Below are 21,637 nucleotides of genomic sequence, written 5' to 3'. Positions count from 1 at the left end.
TGGAGTTGCCTGTTGGCTGTCATAATGTGGTAGAAAGATTTCTGGGTTTACAGTCCAAACACTTGCCTGTAAGACCCAACTAAGCCACCTCCTACCTCTTGGGATGGCTGAGCCTTCATTTCAGTTCAGTTCAGCTGCTCAGTCGTGTCCAACTCTTTGCAACCCCATGAACTGCAGCACACCAGGCTTCCCTGTCCATCACCAACTCCCGGAGCTTGCTCAAACATCCATCGAGCCAGTGATGCCATCCAATCATCTCATCCACTGTCATCCCCTTCTTCTCCTGCCTTCAATTTTTTCCCAGCATCAGGGTCTCTTCCCATCTCTAAAGTCACAACTAATTACCGGTTTCAAAGTTGTCTCAGTTAAGATAATGCCTATACAACAGGCTTTAAAATCTGTAAGCTGCAAGCAGATATGTGTTATTTACACAAACTGCATCAGCAACACACTAAGGGCCCAGACAGCAAAGATCCTGACTACACTCTTTGTCCCTCGTCCCGACCTCCAGCAGGCATACCCTCCAGCTGCACGTTAAATATTTGCCAACTGATGGCTTGTGCTCTGTCGGTAAGTCACGTCTGACTCTTTGCAACCCCATGGACTGCAAGACTTTTCTGTTCATGGGATTTCCCAGGCAAGAATACTGGAGTGGGTGGCCATTTCCTTCTCTAACCGTAACTGACGGCTACTTAAGAACAAGAGTGATGCCTATTATTTCCTTTCTCTAGCAAGCTTTACATAAGTGTGTGACCTTCATACACAAAAAGACTCCATGACATTTGTCCTTGAGAGAGAGAGGAGGCTTCATATAGGAAGCCCAAGCACAGAATGGCTGCCTGAATCCATTGAACAAGGGTGTCCAGGTCTAGGAAGAAGTCAGCTGTGGACATGGGCAGCAGGAATGTTGTTCTCAGCCTTGATTGCCATCACTTTCAGATCACTGCCAGTGTGCCAACAAGAGGAGTGACATCATGACTGTTTGCGCAGGAGGGGCTGATATGGGAGCCATTTAACTGAAGTCTCTAATTTGGGCGGGGGTACCTGATGCTTAGAAAATTTTAAGGCAGGAGGAGAGCAAGGTGACAGAGGATGAGATGGCTGAATGGCATTATTGACTCAATGGACATGAGTTTGAGCAAACTCCAGGAGATCATGAAGAATGGGGAAGGCTGGCGTGCTGTAGCACATGGGGTTGCAAAGAGCTGGACATGACTGAGTGACTGAACAATAATAATTCATGAGTCTAGATGGCCTTGCCTTCGAGTTAATCAAAATCAGTTTAAGCTGCTCATACTCTGGAAATGAGGTCGTCACGTGCAGGGAGCTAAAACTACCTGGAGCTGAGGACAACCCACCTTGTCACCTGCCCTACTCCAGGGTCTGTGGGCTTAGGCTCTCCTTAAATATTCAGTACACTTAAGAGTCAACACATTAACAGCTGTCAATCGACCAGCTAGGATATTTTGACTTGGAACAGCTAGTAAAGCTCTAAGTCTAGGACTTCCCTGGTGGTCCAGTAGTTAAGAATCTGCCTGCCAATGCAAGGGACACACGTTCCATCCCTGGTCCAGGAAGATTCCACATTCCACAGGGCAACTAAGCCCACGTGCCCTAGAGCCCATGGTCCTCAATAAGAGAAGCCACCACCACAAGAAGCCTGCACACCACAACTAGCCCCCAGTAGCTGAAACTGGAGGAAGCCCGAAAGCAGCAACAAAGACCCAGCACAGTCAAAAATAAACAAATAAAAATTTTAAAAAGCAACTGTAAGTCTGTCCAAACCCTCAACATACAGAGGATTCCCGTGTCTCCTTGAGGTCAGGGAGAGACGTTGGGCTCCCGTAACCCATGGGCTCAGCAGCAGCATTTCAGCTGGTGGGAGCAGAGCAATCAGCAGCCCACCCCCCTACCATGCACCCCACTCCCTTGTGCCTCAGCGCTACAACATCTACAAAATAAAATCGCGCACTTTCCAATGTACGCAAACATACATAGAGAAATAAGTTTGAGGATGTGGAGAACATGTCAATGAGGAGATGAGTTTTTGGCCATTTAGTCATTTGAGTTCCAAATACAAGGAGAAACTGGAGAAGGGCATGGCAACCCACTCCAGTATTCTTGCCTGGAAACTTCCATGGACAGAGGAGCCTGGTAAGCTACGGTCCATGGGGTCGCAAGAGTCAGACACGACCGACCACACACTAGCACAGTACAAGGAGAAACACCGAATTAATTGCAAACTGCTTTCCCTCCGGAATCTGTTTGTCTGTTTCACACCTTGGTCTCCCAGTGCCCTCTCACCTATCACAGGTCAGAGCTGTTGTGCTCGGTTGGCCTGCTCCCAAACCACATTAAAGAAACAATAACATAAACACAGAAAGCTTCACTTCCCTGACATCACAAATGGTATTCGGGGTTTTGCAGTGACTGTCCCCAGTAGGAAGATTTTAATGGTAATAAACAAGTAACACCTGAACATCTCCTAGCACTAGGCACCTTTCCAGGTGAATGGTAAAGGGACACTTTCTGCTTTAACTGCATCCAGCTGTCATGATGCCAATGGTATTTTTTCTCAAGAGCCGGTGAGAGGCCCAGGGGCAGAGCCCAGCACCTTGTCCTTGAGTTGCCACTGCTATTCTACTCTCTGTTTTCTCGAAGAACACACAAGTGCTGCACAGAATGAGGCTCGAAAGAAAAGAGGGTTTGGAGTTGGCCTGCAGCCCTACATTTTGGAGAGTGAGAGGGAAAGGGAGAATTTTCAATGGTTTTATGTAACCCTTTGGGCTCCTGAGTCACCCAGCAGCTCCCCAGGCTGAGGCAGCAAACACCCAGAGGCTGTGAAGCAGGCCAGCTCTGTCCAGGCAAGAACAATGCCTCTGCAGTCAGACAGAGGCCTCTCTCATTTTTCCAGGGACTCTTACAATCAGATGGAAAGGATCCTGGAGGTACCTCAAAGGGTTTCCAGCCTCATGAGAGAGCAGGAACTGGCAGCTACATTTATGCAAATCCATCTTGAGAGCCACAATTGCCCAGAAAAGTCCTGTGAGTGGGAACTGGGGCCTGACCAAGCTGCTGGGGTCACATCCACCCTCACAGGGTCTTCAAGTCCTAGACTCAGCTGGGGCAGCCAGTTCTGGGCCATTCAGATACACGACTCACAGTCCAAAATCTAGAGAAGCAGCTTCAAGAATGTGCAAAGATATGTAGACTATCAGCTGCCTAGGTTATATTATCCAATCAGCAAGAATGTAAATAAAGCAAGCTTGGAATTGCACACTTTTTTAAACTTAAACATATTTCAGTCCTGTCCTGGGGTACTTTTGTCTTATAGCACGAGATTCTAGTAACTTCTGGCTTGTTCTTCAGATCATAACATCAGTTGTTATTAAAAGAGTGTGTAGCTTATTCTCCCTTAGGTTGGGGGATCTTGTTTAAGATCGTAGATGTGAATTAATGTGAACGTCAGGTTTATACATAAGATGGACAGCCCACTGCTGGACACAGCTAACACTGGAGACGTCTGAATACTAATTCTTCTCACCACACTTGTTTCAGCTCTAGGACTTGAGCAACTGATCCTATCTCACCCAGTAAACAGGTGGTGGCAAGAACTTGGAACTAACCAGGGTGTGGTGTGGATTAACTCACAAGTGCCTATTAACAAACAAAAATGCTGAATTCTAAAATGGTAAGCGCTTCCTGATTCCCAAAGAAACATGGTGAAACTTGTTAAACCAGACGAATTTTCCATTCTCAAGTGTGACGAGTACTCCCCAAAGTGTTACATTTACAGCCAGCTTAGGTTTCAGTCATTTTCCTACATCTAAGTGGATGTCTCTTTCACTGCAGCGGACAATCAGGAGATGGTTTGGGGCTGCAAAGGCTGTGAACCTGCTGCAGTATCTGGCTTGAGTCACAGAAAAGAATCAAGTTTCTTTCATTGGTTAACTTTGAGCTTTCAGATCAAAATGCAGAGGCGGGCCAGGGATAACGAAAGAAGCCACCAAAAGTGGAGTATTAAGTGATTTCCAAACAATATTTTGAGTTAGTGTTTCTCTTTATTATACCTTAGAAACCTATTATGCCATCCTTCATCTATAACTCAAATTCACCATGACATATTTCTCTCAGAGCCCAGTAAAGAGTGAGGGAGAAAGGTTCACAGGAAGAAACCTACCAGGAGATGCCACTATACTTAAGTAACATGTCTGTAGTGCCTTTGGAGATGGGTTTTGCCATCTTTGTTCAACGGATGAATAATTCAACTGGTTTTAGAGCTACACAAATGATAGGAGTCAACTGTTCTGGAGAGAAAGATGTCAGATGAAACACTACTTGAAATTTTAATTGTTGTTACGCTATTCTTCAATTTCATTTAAATGACATAGTAAACATTCATTAAGAAGATGCAAATTAAAATTCAACCCTACATTGGTAGACTCAGAATAAGATCTACAGACCAACAAGCCCATAAGGAGGGTGGAGTTACATTGCCAAGGCATACACACAGTGTTTTAGTTTTGGCTTAGAGACTCAAGAATGGGAGTATTAGGAAAGTTCAACAGAAACCTTAAACATAGAAATGACAGTCGTGTGTGACTGTTCGCTATCCCATGGACCATACAGTCCATGGAATTCTCCAGGCCAGAATACTGGAGAGGTAGCCTTTCCCTTCTCCAGGGGATCTTCCCAACCCAGGGATGGAACTGGGGTCTCCTGCATTACAGGTGGATCTTTATCAACTGAGCTATCAGGGAAGCCCCCAGAAATAACTGGTAGAGTCCCAAATACTTTGAAAATCACCATTCTAACTCCCACAAGAAAAAATCTCCAAATTAGGTAACTCTCCCAACAAAAAAATTCAACAATGAAATACTCCCACAGAAAGAAGTCTTACATTAAATATTCCGAATGGTAATTTATCCACCTATTTTGTCAAATGTAGTTTACTTTACCATAAAATGTCTATAAAACCATAGTAAATTTTACCTGTGCTAAGAAGATACATAAAATTGCTCATTAGAGAGCCAAATTGAATGAGTAAGATATATTTCTACCTTTTAAGTGCTTGTTAGTAGAGGTCATTTACATTGTTTTGCTTCTTAATTTTAATTTATTGGTGGCTCTGGAGACACACTCATGTTCACTGCACACACACGTCACTTCAACAATACACACATCCATACCTCCACTATTTGTTAGAAATCATTTCTAAAAACTTTTCTCAAAGATGATTAACAAATAATTTTCACTTAACTGAAAAGATAACTTTCTAAGAACATGGATAGAAGGGTTTCTGTTCTTTGGATCTTCTCTATTAACACTAATCCACTAATTAATTAAAAAAAAAAAGCACTGTGTACATTCTTCATCTGTTGGTTTAACCTTTGGGTATAATCCAGTAGGAGCAATCCTGAAAAGTTAATTTGAGTTATTCATGTAATGCAGATTGGAAGCTCTATTTCTTTAAAACATATCCTAAATCCATTTACTGCTTTCCATTCCCATTGCTGGGCTTGTCAGGTGGCTCAGTGGTAAAGAATCTGCCTGCCCAGCAGGAGACACAGGTTCAATCTCTGCACTGGGAAGATAAAAGGAAATGGCAACTTACTCCAGTATTCTTGCCTGGAGAACCCCATGGACAGAGGAGCCTGACAGGCTACAATCCATGGGGTCACAAAGAGTCAGATATGACTTAACAACTAAATAATAGCATCTTCGTTGTTACTGACTGCCTTAACCCAAGGCTGCTCTAGTAGTATCCCAGATGGAGTTCCTGATTCTTCTTTGCAAGCCATTTTTTCCCCCACATTGCAGTCACAGTGATTATTAAAAACAACAAAACAAAAGATGAATATGATATCACATCTCTGCATAAAACCTTCCAAGGACTTTCTACGGCACTTAGGAAATTCAAATCCTCCATGAAGATCGGTTTGGTCGCTCTCCCCCATAACTTCCAGGCAGACAGCTCCTTGACCCTGCTTCTTCCAATCTGTCAACTGTGGACCTTTGCAGTGACTCTTCCATTTGCCTGGAACAGTCTCCAACCAGCTTTGTCTGGCCACTGCTTCTCATTACCCAGCTGTAAACAGTCATCCCCTCTACAGTGAGCTCCTGCCTATCTTCTATTTAACAGTATGCCTCCATCTACAAGATCAAACCAGTCACTCCTAAAGGAAATCAACCCTGAATACTCATTGGAAGGACTGATGCTGCTGCTGAAACTCCCAATACTTTGGCCACCAGATGTGAAGAATTGACTCACTGGAAAAGACCCTGATGCTAGGAAAGACTGAAGGCAAAAGGAGAATGGGGCAGCAGAGGATGAAATGGTTGGATGGCATCAATGACTCAATGGACATGAATTTGAGGAAATCTGGGAGACAGAGGACAGGAAAGCCTGGAGTGCTGCAGTCCATGGGGTTGCAAAGAGTCAGACTAAGCGACTGAACAACTCCACCTACAAAAATTGTATTTGTATCTGTTTATCATCTTTCTTTTAGCATATAAGCATAATGACAACACGCCTCTTGTTTATTCTTATTCTGTTTTTCATTATACTCTTGCCACTAAAACAGTATCTAACACACAACACCCAGTAAATGTTTGTGGATGAATGTTAATTACCCCAGCACACAGGTTAAGTGCTTGGGCTCTGGAGTTAGGTCAACTTGAGTTGAAATACCAGGTTTGCAATTTACTAGCTTTGATGCTCGGTCTTTTCTAAAGACTTGATTTCTTTATAAAATAGAAATATTCACGGGGCAAGATAAATCCAAATTTAAGAGAGGTAACTGAGATTCAAGTTTTCCTAGTCAGAGCTCACTGTCTTCCAGGATCTGCTTCATACAGACTGTCTCTTAAATCCCAATCTGAGATTTAAGGTCCCTTACGGAAGGGCAGGGCTTCCCAGATGGCTCATCCAGTAAAGAATCCGCCTTAAATTCGAGATGCTGGTTCAATCCCTGGGTCAGGAAGATTCTCTGGAGAAGGGAATGGCCACCCACTCCAGTATTCTTGCCTGGAGAATCTCACAGACAGAGGAGCCTAGTGGGCTACAGTCCATGGGGTCACACACAGAGTCGGACACAACTGACGGACCAGTACTTGCATTTCATGGAGGGGTAAGAGGAGGATGTAAAAATACAAAGCCCTAAACATTTCAAATCATCACTAAATAATTATTTTCAGAAACCCGAATGTGGTATTTCAAGAAACTATTAAGGAGGCTCTACAATCAGACTGCTTGGATTCAAACCCAGCTTCCTGTATTTACTGTTGGCCTGTTACTTAAAGAGTCTCCAGGTCTCAGTTCCCTCATGGAAGAATAGGACTGCCTTCAGCAATGCCATGGAAAACACTTAGTACCTTACTTCTTAATTTATACAGGGCACCCAACCAACAGGAGTCACGAAGGATCAGACCAAATGTAAAACATTTCTCAGATAAATCCGAGATCTCGTATCAAGAATTTATTCCATTAAAGAGAGAAAAAAAAGAGAAAAAAAATGCATTTTTTCCCAACGTGGAACCTTGTATAACTTTAAGGTCACCTTCACACATCAATCGCAGATGACTCAGAGCCAGCCGCTGACCTACCTATCACAGCAGCGTTTCTTCTGGCCACAAGCAATTCATGCCTCTGCTTTGAAGATCATCACTGCTCTCAGCATCTTCCTGCAACAGGGACAGAGTCACATCGTGTGCTCTGTTTACCGGAGGTCATAGGAAAACTTAGAATGCTATAACGAATTTCCAAAGAAGGCTCTTTGGGGCTCATTTTATGAAACATTTTCTCCTTATCTAAGGGCCTATGTTAAAGCTTAAAAAATCTTCCAGTTACTTAAATATTTAAGTTCTCTATACTTCGTGCCGTTCTAGTCTTAGTATCCACGATTTAAGAACTCCGTTCCAGGAGCCATCCTCTTAGAGGCATTGATTGTCCTCCTGGGCACAACACAGGCGCTTTCAAAAAACAGAAAAGTCCCAGTGATGGATGAAACCACCACGGGGTCTCTAAGGTGGAGGCTTCACGAGGCTCTTTTTCCAGAATCGTCATGGGAATATTTTCACCTTGGGATGGGAACTCACAGAACCTCATTGTCTAAAAAGAACTGGGACAGTCTGTCCCATGCCACCTGGGGCGGGGGATGGCCTGTGTGCGTCCTGGTGGAGGGCGTGGAGAGAAGCTACCCGCAGACCAACGCCACCCGCTCACCAACCCCACTGGCTCTTCCTCTGCTTTTTAATGGCAAGGACAAGGCGCTTTGTGTTTGCTCAAGTGACAAGATGAAAACAGTGGATCTCAAACTTCGGTTTACCTGAAATATCAAAGGTCGTACAGAGGTGCACCGATCAGCAGCTCCCAGGCCCCATGCGTGCATGCGCGAGAAGAGGCATGCGTGCGTGCACCTGTCAACACACCTGTGCATGCTCGCACACACTTGCTTAAACGTGTCCGTGTTCATTCCACGTGGCTCTTCGCCACCCTGGCTCGCAGCCTGGGTCCGCAGGACACTGGGGAGCCTGCCTCTGCGTCCCTTGCTGATCCCACACCTTGTATTTTTCCACCCATTAACTGGGGATAAATGACCCAGATACCGTGCCTATTAAAAGCCTCGTTTTTCTTTTACCCTTTTGTTCCTCGGTGTACCACATTATCAGATGCTGCACACGTGTATAAGTGTTGTCAGTCTTGGATGCCCTTTTGAGGACATAATGGGAGGTTTTTGCGTGCGGGTCTATTGAGATATCCAGAGTAGAATTATGTAAAGGCAATTGAAGGTTTTTCTTCCTGTCTAGTCTGAAGACAATTATCAAGAGCTAATCTGGTATAGGAGAATATATCAAGAAACTGTACAAAGGCCAGAATGCTGTATTTGCATCTATTGCGAATACAAAAAATAGAGTGACCAGTTCCCCTACCCTACTACATTCTATAATTACATCTCTGCATATCGTGGGCCATTTTTATTAAAAGCATCATTACTACAGTTGGCAGCAATTTACATTTTATCTTACATGATAGCAGTTTTCAAAGAAAAAAAATAAAAGGACATCACAACAAAGAAAAACAATACATTTACAAAGTCATGTTTGTAAACTTCAAGGCTAGTTTAGAGCTGAGGTAACGCTGTTTTAGCTTTGTGGCTAAAGTAACAAAGTCCTTTAATTTAAAAAAGGTACCTGATTCTCTCTTCTTTCACTCTTTATTAATTTCATCTATTTATTTTGTTTATACCAGTGCATTACAAGACCACGAGACAATGGAACTGCAGTTCTGTCTGGCAAGAACCCTCCCAGTAGGTTAATTTCCAAAGGGACCCTTCACATTCAACAGCTGCCTTATTATTGCTGCGCCTCGGGACAGAGACGTTCACACTAAGGTGGAGATTGTCAGAGTGTATGGATGTGTGTGATGCGTGTGTGGGACCCCCCGCCCCCGTACAGTCATAAAGGGAAACAAATGAGCAAGTATGATATGTATGGTAAATTTCATCTTGACCTTCACAGCAAAAAAAAAAAAATTAAAATTAAAAAATTAAATATATAACTTCATACTTCCTTTGAGCAGCACTTCCTTCCATGAGTGCCACTCGGTTACAAATTGCTCTTTATTATAATACCAATGGTACCAAAAGAAAAAGTAGAGAACAAGGGAAGAAAAAAAAAAAAAAAGAAGCAGAGCATTATGTAAGTTTCCTTAAAAAGACAGGATCACCTCTCAAATTTCATCTCTCCTAGGGATAATAAATAATGCACTGCACAATACTTAATGACCAAGATACCTTTTGACACACCTGTATAACATGACTTGGGACTTTTTTTCTTTCTTTTGCTACACTATGTTACAGAACAGCTTATAAAACTAGGTATGAACATTAACTGTGAGTGTAAACAGTAGGACTACCACTTGTCAAAAGTTTTTAAACACTTTAACTGGAAACTGGTACTGGTTATTCATCATTTTCATTGTTTTCTATTTCGTCCCCACCGTCGAGGGAGTCCAGCTCTTCACCCTGGGCCATCTCGTCTTCCAGGACGGAGGACTCGGCCGTCTTGTCCAGGCTCTCCTCGGCGTCGCTGCCCTCGAGGGGCTCCTCTTCCTGAAAGGCGGCCCCCTCGGCTTTGTCGGGGGCCTTGTCTTCGCCGGCGCCCACGGCGCCCTGGAGCCCCGCGAGCGCGGGGAAGCCGGGCAGCGTCAATCCCCCCAGTCCTGGAGGTAGAAACATGGACGGGTAGAAGAGGCCGGGGGCCATGGTGGACAGCAGGAAGGGGTTGAAGGCCAGCGGGTTGGAGGGCAGGCCGGCCGGGCCGGTAGCAGCACCCACTGATCCGTTCGCGGAGTCTGGGCCCGGGACGGCGTCTGTGCTTTTCTCCGGGTCCTTGCTCTCGTCCTCGTGCTCGCCACCCTTCTCCTCCGCCCTGGACGCACCGTCCTCAGGATCCGTGGGACCGGCCGTGGCCGCGGGGCTCCCGGCGGCGGCGGACAGCGGGGCGTTGAGCAGCCCCCCGAGCCCAAACATGCTGGGCAGCCCGGCCACACCTGGCAGCATCAAGGGCAGCACGGCCGCCGGATTCTTGGCGTCGCCTCCGGCTGCCGCGGCGGTGGCCAGTCCCGGAGGGAAGCCCATGAGGCCCGCCAGCTGGAGCGACTGGAGGCTTTGGAGGTTCTGCAGGCTCGTCAGGTCCATCCCCGCGAACAGGCTGTTCACCAGCAGCGGGTTGATCCCTGACGTGGAAGCCACTGCTGCGGCTGCCGCGGCAGCCCGGGCGATTTCACTCTTGGGCCTCCGTCCGCGCCGGCTCGCCCCTTCTCCCCGCACCACGGGTCCAGTGAGAAGCCGGTCAAACATTGACTCCGGAACGAAGCCCTGAAGGGAAGGGAGAGGCAAACACGGGCTGTCAAAGTTGCGGGACAAAACCTCATTTCCACCTAGACCTTTGTGATAAACTGAACACTGATGGTTCAGAATGGAAATACAGAAGCAAATTATTCCCATTCAAAAAGCTCAAGGATAGAACCTATGAAAGCAAAGCTTCTCTCTTTTAGCATTATACAGCTCATCAGATTATGCTGAATTTCAGGGGAAAAAAAAATGTGAAAGGGTACTCTATCAACGGGGGTTTCCCTGGTGGCTCAGTTGTAAGAATCCACCTGCCAATGCAGGAGACGTGAGTTCAACCCCTTGGTTGGGAAAAGGAAATGGCTACCTACTCCAGTATTCTTGCCTGGGAAATCCCATGGACAGAGAAGCCAGGTGGGCTACAGTCCATGGGGTCACAAAGAGCTGGACACGACTGAGTGACTAACACTTTTCACTTTCAAGTAACATTTTAGTATTTATCCTGGAGAAACAAAAACTCATCTTCACACCAAAATGTGTACACAAGTGTTTTACAGCAATTCTGCTTATAACTGTCAGTCTGAAAACAGCCCAGAGTACTTCCATGGCTGATAGGGAACCACACCCAGGGTTATATCGAAGCACAGGAGTGTATTAACCGTGAAACTTCGGACACATGTAACCACTTGGATGAATTTCTGTATGATGAGTGAAGGAAGCTGTCTCAAAAAGGTTATGTAATTTACACTTCTTTGTGCGTGACATTCTCAAAAAGACAAAACTCTAGGAACGGAGAACAGATCAAGGAGTGAGTGCCCTGGGCTGGAGGTGGAGATGGAGAACAATACAAGGGAATTTGGGTCAGCAATGTAACTGTCTATATTCTTCTGATTATGGCGACTGTTCAAGAAACTATCCATGTGTGAAGATGAATACAACTGTTCACCAAAAGAAAAATAAGCACTTTTACTATATACTTTGTACAAATAAAAAGAATCAAGACTTTATTAACAAATTAATTGCAAAAAGAAATAGTGAAATAAATAGGCAGAATTGCTGTATTTTTCATTTGTTTATCTTAAAACCAGAAATCACAGTTAATCTTAAGGATCTCAACCACCATAAATTCCATTCCACCGATGGGGGCTTTCTCCCTAGAGTAAGTCTGCCTCTAATACCATAAGTGTGTATTTCTATACAGTCCTTTAAATCATAGCTGTCAAATTAATCCACTTTGGATTAATGACATATGGATACAAGGAATGATGATGTATTGATGATCTATGGAAATGATGTACTGTGTCAATTCTTTTAAGCCAAGAATAAATTATCATTGAATAATTAATAACCAGCAGAAAATAAAGAAAAATTCAGGAAAACTATTTTGTACAGATACCTTCCTGGACAGAGAGGCAGAATCTGTACTTACAGACTGCTTGACTATGTCCGTCCAGTCTGGGGCCACTGCAAACTCGGGGTTTTCTTCCAGCCACCGGGGCAGATCCTTCATTGGAGGCGCCATAGCTCCACCCATCTGGGGAGAGGCATTTGGAAAAAGACTTAGAAACTAACAAGTTCTTCCCTCTCCCCCCCACCCCATTTGTGTATCTACACAGATACATACACACATCACATGTATTCTGGAAGAAATATGAACTTATAAAGAGGCTGGAATAAAATATTTCTTTCTGGGAAAAGACATCCCAGAGAGATCAATTCTCCTTCCCAGGATTTACCTTCTTCCCATTTCGTTTGTTCACGACAGGCACCCTTTCTTCTCCTGTCAAAGTGTTTATATCCAATTTATTAGGGTTTCGACATCTGTGTCGTTTCTGTTTCGGTTTCTGAAATGAGGAAAACAGCACATCTGCATTCTTCTGCAAAAAAAACATAAAAATACAAGAATCATATTTAGTAAAACCATAGTCAATACTTATTCTTTCCTATATGGATGACAAGCAGAACAGTCAGGCCATTTTTAACTACTATGGAAATTTCAAGGATCATTTTAAGGATCAGAAACCCTAGTTTTCTTTGAAAGGAAAAACTATTCTCCTTCTCCTATACTTAAAGAACAAACTTGAAAGCTGAGAATATGCTTTTTTTCTCATCTGTCAATAACCTTCTTCAAGTCTTGACTTCAAATGTTTCACTGAGTCATAGTATTTTAAAAGGAAACTTTCTCTCGCTCCTTTACTAATCTCTACTTGATGACGTGAATGGATACAGAGATGATCTCATGTCTACGCCATGAGACTGTGCACGAGAGAAAACAGCCCAAGAGATAGAGAGTCTATGCAGGAGGGTGCATTCTGAGTGGCAGGAACTCACCAACATAAAATGCAAACTCCCACATTTAAGTTTGAAAAAATTCAATCACGTAAGTATAAGACATAAAATGTGCGCTGTTTAAAGCTAGCAAGCAGTTTGAGTGACAAATCATCTAGGGTTCCTGTCTGATGTTTAATAAACGGCAGGAGTGTTGGTTGTTTAAGAAAGACGCCAATAAAGCCTCAGGCTGCATTAGCTGCTCAGATCTCTTCCGGAACAGCTTCCTAATCTGTGCTGGGCAGATCCAGTCCAGAGACCAATTAAAGTGTGTTGGTTGGGGGTGGGGTGTGTGTTTTTCTATTAACGGGACCACCTGGAAACCACACCATGTGAAGAGTAATGGAAAAAAAAAATCAGATCTATTTGGTGGGAGAAGGAAAAAACAAGGAAATGCATACTAGGCATCTTCAAATAGCTACGAGGCTGCTCTTCACACGGGACAGACCTGAAGTTAGTTTCTCTAATGTATAATTTTTTATGTTTTTGTTTAGTTACTAAGCTGTGTCCGACTCTTTTGTGACCTCATGGAGTGCAACCTGCCAGGCTCCTCTGTCCATGGGATTTCCCAGGCAAGAATGCTGGAGTGGGTTGCCATTCCCTTCTCCAGCGGATCGAACCCACGTCTCCCGAGTTGGCGGGCAGATTCTCTACCACTTGGGCCACCAGGAAAACCCCTAATGTAGAATACAGAGTGATGAAAGCTGGAAAATGTTCACACTGACAAGACAGACTGAGGGACCAGAGACTTCCATGTTCTACAGGAGAAGGAGAAGGACTGACCAGGCAAGAGTCCCCTGCAACAAGTCTCTGCTCAGTGATACTCACTGGTACATAACTTGGCATATCAACAGTGTAAGTGGGATGCAGCTTCAGCCATTCAACTAAATCCTTATTTTTAGGCGCCTCCTCCCCCACCAGCCTCGTCCCATCTTCGAGATTTATAACAGGGATCCGTGCGTCTGGGTCCAGGTGTCCAGGAGAAGGAATGTTTCTTGTAGGTGGGGTCTCTATATCCTCTTCAAAAGCTTTGGTCACTTCAGCATCCTCCTGCAGAAAGAAGACAATGGTCTCAATTCTTGAGTGGAGAGAGCGGTCCTGACTATGTCCTGGCCCAAGGAACCAGGAGCCTAGCGGGGTGGGTCTCTTCAAAAGGGAAAAAGGCTACTTGAAACAGTGGCAGTTTCGGAACAGCGATTAAGTCAGAAGATGTAACTTATTCTTCACACTGTACAATTAGTAATAAGGTAGAAAATTCACAGTCCATCTCTGCTCCATGTTTGAGACCCACTAGGAACACGACACAGGCAGTGGAGTCTGAGCCTGGTGTGCCTGAAGGGGTGGGTAGCCTCTCAGTCTTTCTTGGGAATCCCTGGAGAGCGTCATTAAAGAAACGAAAATTAGGGGACTTCCCTGCAGGTCCAGTGGTTAAGACCTCCAAGGCAGGGTGCACAGGCTCAAATCCCTGGTTGGGAAACTAACATTCCACATATGGCACAGTACAGCAAAAAAAAAAGAAATTATACAAATTATAATTCATGGGGAATGTTCCAAAAGCCAGTTCATGTGTAGCCTTTTGGCTTTCTGCACTCAGTACAGTTTTGTTGGTAGTACAATATTTCATATCAGGCATGTGTGGCAACACTGGAAAGATGAATTAGTTGAAGCTGAGACCTGACCATCGCCCAGCCACTGGTCCTCAAACTCTGCACTGCAACCTGCAGACGTCGTTCACAAGGCCCACCTGCCCAGCCATGCTGCCACTGCTCTGGTTCAGGTCTCCATCCCTGGTCCCCTGCATCACTGCAGTACTTCTAAACGGCCCCTCTGATTCTACTTCCACCCTGTTTAATCCAGTCTCCACTCTGCTAGACAGGAGGCAATCTGCTGAACTGCACCCTTCCTAGTTCAAAGATTATGTTACATCACTTCCCCTAGTTAAGCTAACTTTGTAATTGAATTCCCATCACCTTCAGGATAAAATCCAAGTTCTTTAGCTCAGCTACCAAAGCCCTCTGTGGTTTACATCTCACCTTATGCCCAAGCTCCTCTCTGCTGAAGCTGCCTCCTCATCAAACTCCCTGGCCAGTAACTTTCAGTTCATCGGACACAATGGGTTCTCCCTGGCCACGGTCCCTTTGCACATGCTCTCCCAGCCCCCTCTTTTCAAATGACTTGCAAAATTTAACTGAGGTATGACCACCTATAGGGAAACTTTCCCACCTGTTTCTGCCCACATTCTTCTCCTTCCATTCCCATTCTTCCTTTGGGTTCTCAAAATACCCCAGGGGCGCCTCACAACAATGACAGGTTGTTATTTATCTATCGCCCATCTTAAACACTGCGTTCTCTGGTGTAAGCACCTGTCAGGCTTTTATTCTCTGCATCCCAGTACCTGGCACAGGGCATGGCTGATTCCCACAATGCTGTTGAATGCAGAACGGCTGCATCCTTGCTTTTCACAGCTGCACAGTGATCTCCAGCATGATGTCAACATGAGATTTTAGGATTTGTCTCATTCCACACAAGTAACCTTGCTGACCTCTATCGCTCTTCACTACTCAGTTTATTTATAGATCCATTCTCCTTCTGTTTTATGTGCTCACACAAAACCCTCTATAACACCAAATGAGGAACTGTGAAATTCCAACATTTAAAAGTAAAAAAAAATAATTAAAATAAACATACATTCTCTAATATCTGTTAAGAGTTTTGAGCTAGGTTGCTAATAGGATTTTGGGGGGGCGGAAACTAATAAACTCTTAGAGATAGCTTAAAATATGTGAATGAATAAAGTCAGTCGTAAGTCTATTATGGTGTTTATAATTACAATAGAAAATTGTAATTACTAATTCCTGATCCTGGGTCCACAAAATGAAATTCAAATGGAAAGATGATTTGCTGATGTTCCCAGAGAAAGGATTTTCAGTGAATTAAACCTATCAAAGCATTAGGGTGGTTCCCAGCAGGGGACCACACACCTAGCAATGGCATTTGTTTAACTTGGGGAACAACTAGTCAAACTGATACCCTGTACGGCGTATTTTTTACAAGATTCTAAAAGTAAATCACATGATCGACAAAAATGACCATTACTATGACTGGTATATTCGTAATTGTCATGAAGTCGCTCAGTTAAGTCTGACTCTTTGTGACCCCATGGATTGTAGCCCACCAGGCTCTTCCATCCATGGAATTTTCTAGGCAAGAGTACTGGAGTGGGTTGCCATTTTCTTCTCTGGGGATCTTCCCAACCCAGGGATCGAACCCGGGTCTCCCTCATTGCAGGCAGATGCTTTACCGTCTGAGCCACCAGGGAGTTTTTGAAAATAAATTACCTTTTAACCACCTGGATGCTTCTGAAACTCAGACCCATGGCTAGCCCACTTCAGCTGTGTCTACTCTTTGTGACCCTATGGACTGCAGCCCGCCAAGCTCTTCTGACCACAGGATTTCCCAGGCAAGAATACTGGAGTGAGTTGCCATTTCCTGCTCCAGAATCAGACCCGACTAGGGGACAAGTTTCAATGGAAGCTTGTTTGTCACTTCTAGACCTTAATTCCACCATGTCTCCCTACTCTTTAAGGTTATTAAGCTTCCCTTAAATTCAAGAACTCAAAAATGGGGAAATAATAATAGGGATGAAATAAGGAAAAACATATTTAAACAAACCTCTCCCCTTGGCATTTCTTAAACTGTCTACCGCCCTGGGGATGGGCCCACCACCCGTATGCCGGCTTATCAGGCACCTGTGCTGATTCGGGTTTCGAATCCACAGGCTCACTGTGTTGTTGTTGTTTAATCTCTAAGTTGTGTCCGACTCTTATGTGACCCTATGGGCTGTATCCCGGTAGGCTCCTCTGTCCATGGGACTTCCCAGATAAGAATATTGGAGCAGGTTGCTATTTTGGTGCTTTGTACCAGTCTCAGTGCTTTAGAGGGGACCTTTGTGTAATCTGGTTCCTGGGAGAAACTCTTTCATTCTTAATGGGGTGGCAAAGTTTTAGGTGAGCGGTTGAGACAGATCAGGGCACAGAGATACTCTGATTACATTGCACTCATTTCCTTCGAATTGAAGAAGTGAATGTCAAAATCCAATGACACATGTATTTCCTGCAAACCTAAACTAGCACAGACCTCAATTCAGTTGAGATTTTTAAAATACCCATTTACAGAAGTGGGAGAATTTGCAATCACTAGCTTTGCATATGAACACAAATCTTCAGTCTGAAGCTGAACAAATCTAATAAATGCTGGGTCCCAAACATATTGATACTTCTAAGAGCAGAAGTGTTTCCATCTCGAGGTTCACAGGTTATAGGCTCAGAAGAACACGTGTTTGTGTGGGGCTAGTCTGCCGAGAGTAATCAATACATTAGGGCCTTGGGAAGAATAAATCCTCAAACTGCATGTGGTTCAGGCTGAGTGATCTGTGCCAACGCTCAGCACAATGTTCCAGCCCAGAACCCCGGCTCTGTCCACAGTGGCTCCTCTGGTGGGAGGCACAGCTTTCACACCACACCATGGAGGGGCACACGCCCCGGCCTGGGCAGCAGAGCCAAGACTTGGCTGCCAGCGTGCACATGTGGGGGGGGGGGGCACCAGCCCCTGGACTTACTGCACTCAGTGATGTCCGCTTGTGGCTCATAAACAGCAGGTCGAGGCCCTCCACGTTTTTCCTCCTTCCCCGCCTCCGCTTCATGGGGGGCTCTCCGTCCACGAGGGAGCCATTGAGCAGATGTCTGGTGGGCGTGCGGGACAGGCCAGCCTGGAGCAGTTCCATCTGAGTCTTAAAGGCATCAGACACCGGCGTGGAGATGTTGGGCAAGATCAACTTTGAAGTGAGAGATGAAAAGTTTGAGGTAGAGCTTGCTGCCTCTCTCGAGGCCTTTGATAAATCGACCACTTTCTCTTGTCCGTTCTCCGAGACCACCTGAGACCCCCGCAGCTGCGCCACCATCTCCATGAGGTTTCGCCGCTTGGCAGCTCTCTCGGCCTCGATTTCGATCTTCCTCCTCCTTCTTCTCCGCTGGCGAGGCACGGAGAGGTTAAGGGCATCTTCCTGTTGAAAAAATCCCCACAGAAACAGTGAGCCCACCCTGCACCTGCTGCACAGCGGAAACCAGGGATGAGAAGTTTAAGGAATTAAACCACTGAGGCCAGAGCAGCCTTCTTATTTCAAATGGGACCAGCCAACACGAGCTTCCAAACTGAGTCAGGAGAGCTTATCTCTAGGCTCCCCGGGGAGGGCGCTCTTACTGACCTTGGACAGCTGAGGGGAGGCGGTGAGTTCCTCGCTCCCGCTGATGCTGGCCTGGCCCACAGCCGAGAGCTCGGCCAGGGTCCTCTTCTGCAGGGGACTGTCGGCGGTGGGGGGCGTGTAGCCGGGGATGAGGCCTTGGAAATCAAACATCTGGCGCCTATTTACCGGCCATTTGCCTTTCAACACTGCTTCACAGATGTTGTCTAATCGGTTTATCATTACTCGGTCCTAGAGAGAGAGAAGAAAAGTCACACGAAACCGTAACAAAGACCTGCTGAAAATGACGAGATGGATACATCCACAGAGATGCCAAAGAGTGGAAAAGGCTTAAAAGCAAGCAGAAAGCAAACAAGCGAGAGAAGAAGCCAAACCCACCGGAACCGCTTTAGTCTGCTGCGAGGTCCGAAGGTGGCCACAACACAGACCACTCAGTATTTCTCAGTTATGAACACTGAGGCGCATAAATGAGAGGGCATTACATAATCACTGCCTCTAAGACGTCCCCGTGTTTTACAAGTCACTGCTGTTCAGGCTACAGATTGTTGGTGTGTGTTGGTAGGTGACCATGGATGGAAGCCTGCACTCCGACTTCACCACGTGCTGGACTGCAGCCTCTCCCAGGAAGTGGGACATCATTAGCGTCACTATTAATAAAGTTCAGCATTACAAATGGGCACCAACCTAGGAACACCTAATGAGTGTCGACTTGCATCCTCTACCTATTATCACTTCAAGTTTCACTGAAGCGTGGACGTTAAAAATTTCTAATTACAGCTCTTAGACCCAGTTTCCACAGATTAAAAGGGCCTGCTACTAGGGGCCTCCGGGCTGATCTGGGAAGCTCCCTTCTAAACTCAGTAAGGGAGATGAGCAAAACAAGGGAGATAAGGGGGGTGGGGCCAGGGGGCAGGGGGCACCGTCTCTGATAGTACAGTCTTCAGTTAAAAATTTCACATTGTTTCTTTCCAACGGACACTATGTGAGACCAGCCTGGGCCATAGAGACCCTTTTTTGTGTTGTCTGTCTTAAACCAGACAGCCCTGTTATGGTGATTAGGAAGATTATTTCCCCACCCTGAAAAACAGACCCAAATTACACAGAGATTTATTATAAAATTATACTAGTTAGCCAAAAGAGTAATTTCCACTTTGCTTTTGGTTACAGATAACTACATTTGCGATTATCTCATAATGTATTTGAGCAAATGGGTCAGCAGCCCATCCTCTCCCCAGTTCAGAAGATTACAGGGTTCCAAATATATAGCAAGCTGTCTTAGATCTGAAAGTTCTGCTTCAGGATATTAAAAACAAAACAAAACAAAACACTGTTTTAAAAGTCCACACATTTCCCTTGTGCACTGTTGTTGGGATTGCAAAATGGTACAACTGCTGTGAAAAACAGTACAGAGGTTCCTCAAAAATTAAAAGCAGAACTACCCTATGATCCAGCAATACTACTTGTATGTATGTACCAAAAAAAAAAAAAAGCAAGCAGGGTCTCAATGAGATATCAGTAATTCCCATTTACAGCAGCACCATGATAAGCCAAGAGAAGGAAGGAGGCCAAATGTCCCAACGGTGGACAGATGGATAAGGAAAACACAGTACAGACACACAATGGACTATTATTCAGCCTTAAAGAGGAAGGAAATTCTCTTACATGCTTTCCCAAAGATGGACCTTGAGGACATCATACTAAGTGAAATAAGCCAGTCGCAAAAGAACAAGTACTGTATGATTCTACTTCTGTATGTCAAGTTCACAGAAACGGAGAGTAGTATAGTGGTTATTCAGGGGCAGAGAGGGAGGGGAGTGGGATAATGGGTATAGAGTCTCAGTCTTGTAAAATACAAAAGTCCTGGAGATCCTTTTACAGCATGAAAAGATATATATATGATGTGAATATATGAATATATTTAACACTACCCAACTGCACACTTAAAAAATGGTGAAGACTGTAAATTTCATGGTGTGTTTTTTACCACAATAAAATTTTTTTCAAAAAATCCACACATTTCATTTTATCAATGGGTGAGTCTTCTGAAGCAATAATCCATAGACTGTACTAGACAAATAACCTAAAAAACCTCAAGGAACCAAAGAGCCTTATAAACAGTTCTTTTTTCTTACTTTCTTTGCTTCTTGTCACCTTTCCTATCCTATATGAAACCATTCTACAGATTTTTTTTCTTTGTGCTTTTCCAGATCATTCTTTTATAAGAAAAAAAATATCTAGTATACAATCTTCATACACTATGTCAAAGTTTACCTGAAAATTATTTGAAAAATCAAGGTAGAATGATTTTCTTCACCCCATTTACTATTTTGGTCACCGAATAACAACAAAATCCCACCAACCTTAGGCCAAAATGAGAAGGCAAATGTCCTTTCATGAAGGAGCTGAGCTACAGATGGGTCACCATCCTCCATGTAGAATCCATCCCGGGTCTCATCCCTAGCAGTGCTCATGGAAGCATTGCTCTCTTCATCAAAATTCTTCCCTCTAGAAACAGCCCCTGCTGAGAAATGAGTTACTGTGCATCACCCACAACCAGAATCTTTCTGAAAAGAAGTGTAGACGGGAAAGGATTTAATGTCTGAATGCTGATGAGCTCCTTTGTATCTCGTACCTACTATGGCTAGAATGGTATCAGGCATTTTGCAAATCCTGTCACTCAAAGCTTGCAAGGGCCCTTGCACGTAGCTGGCGTTACTCCCGTTTAACAGATGAGGAAGTGGAGGCTTGGGGGGCTATGTCACTAGTCAGTGGGCATCCTGCTGCAGACAAGTCTCGGGGGAGGGTGGTGACAGCCAAGCCTCTGACCCGCAGGACCCTCTGCTCCTCCATCAGAAAGAGGACTAACATGTTGGCCATGATTCCGAGCTGAAGCTCAGGTAGAAAAGTGTAGCACGTGTTTTATTTTTATTTTTGTTTCGTGGCAACCTACCTGGGACTTAGGAAGACAACTGGTTCTTCCTAGATTCTACTCCCACTCTTTATTTCTGAACGGAAATTAAATTAAACATCATCTGCCTTAAAATTGTTATTGCCTGTAAAACCTTCTGAGAAGAAGCTAGAAGCAGTGCGTTCACAGGTCACAGCAGGGCAAAACACACATCTAAGCATTATCCGATACCATCCTAATGAAAACGTACACTCATTACCCTTTAATAAAAAACTGGAAAAAAAAATA

The 21,637-nt window shown here is 44.6% G+C and overlaps 1 protein-coding gene and 1 long non-coding RNA gene across 5 annotated transcripts in view; one reads left to right on the top strand and one right to left on the bottom strand.

The window, feature by feature from the left end:
• Window positions 1-3,560: 3,560 nt before the first annotated feature.
• LOC121820337 (uncharacterized) lies at window positions 3,561-9,687 on the top strand. Its single transcript, XR_006060831.2, has 2 exons — window positions 3,561-3,691; window positions 9,251-9,687. It is a non-coding gene; the product is annotated as an uncharacterized LOC121820337 (long non-coding RNA).
• The window catches only part of CHD7 (chromodomain helicase DNA binding protein 7), a 193,022-nt gene continuing 180,250 nt past the window's right edge, over window positions 8,866-21,637 (bottom strand). For 3 of the 4 annotated variants that reach the window (XM_060393435.1, XM_027972980.2, XM_060393436.1), the window contains 7 exons: window positions 20,802-20,962; window positions 18,445-18,672; window positions 17,800-18,243; window positions 14,010-14,231; window positions 12,590-12,730; window positions 12,283-12,387; window positions 8,866-10,880 (listed from right to left, as the gene is read on the bottom strand). In XM_060393435.1, coding sequence (XP_060249418.1) covers window positions 9,963-10,880; window positions 12,283-12,387; window positions 12,590-12,730; window positions 14,010-14,231; window positions 17,800-18,243; window positions 18,445-18,672; window positions 20,802-20,962 — 2,219 coding nt within the window. In that variant the 3' untranslated portion in view covers window positions 8,866-9,962. The remainder of the gene's footprint in view (window positions 10,881-12,282; window positions 12,388-12,589; window positions 12,731-14,009; window positions 14,232-17,799; window positions 18,244-18,444; window positions 18,673-20,801; window positions 20,963-21,637) is intronic. The other variant, XM_027972981.2, reaches the window with a different exon arrangement.

Source organism: Ovis aries, chromosome 9 (assembly GCF_016772045.2).
Source record: "Ovis aries strain OAR_USU_Benz2616 breed Rambouillet chromosome 9, ARS-UI_Ramb_v3.0, whole genome shotgun sequence".
Classification (NCBI taxonomy): domain Eukaryota; kingdom Metazoa; phylum Chordata; class Mammalia; order Artiodactyla; family Bovidae; genus Ovis; species Ovis aries.
This window is presented reverse-complemented; position numbering and strand designations above follow the sequence as displayed.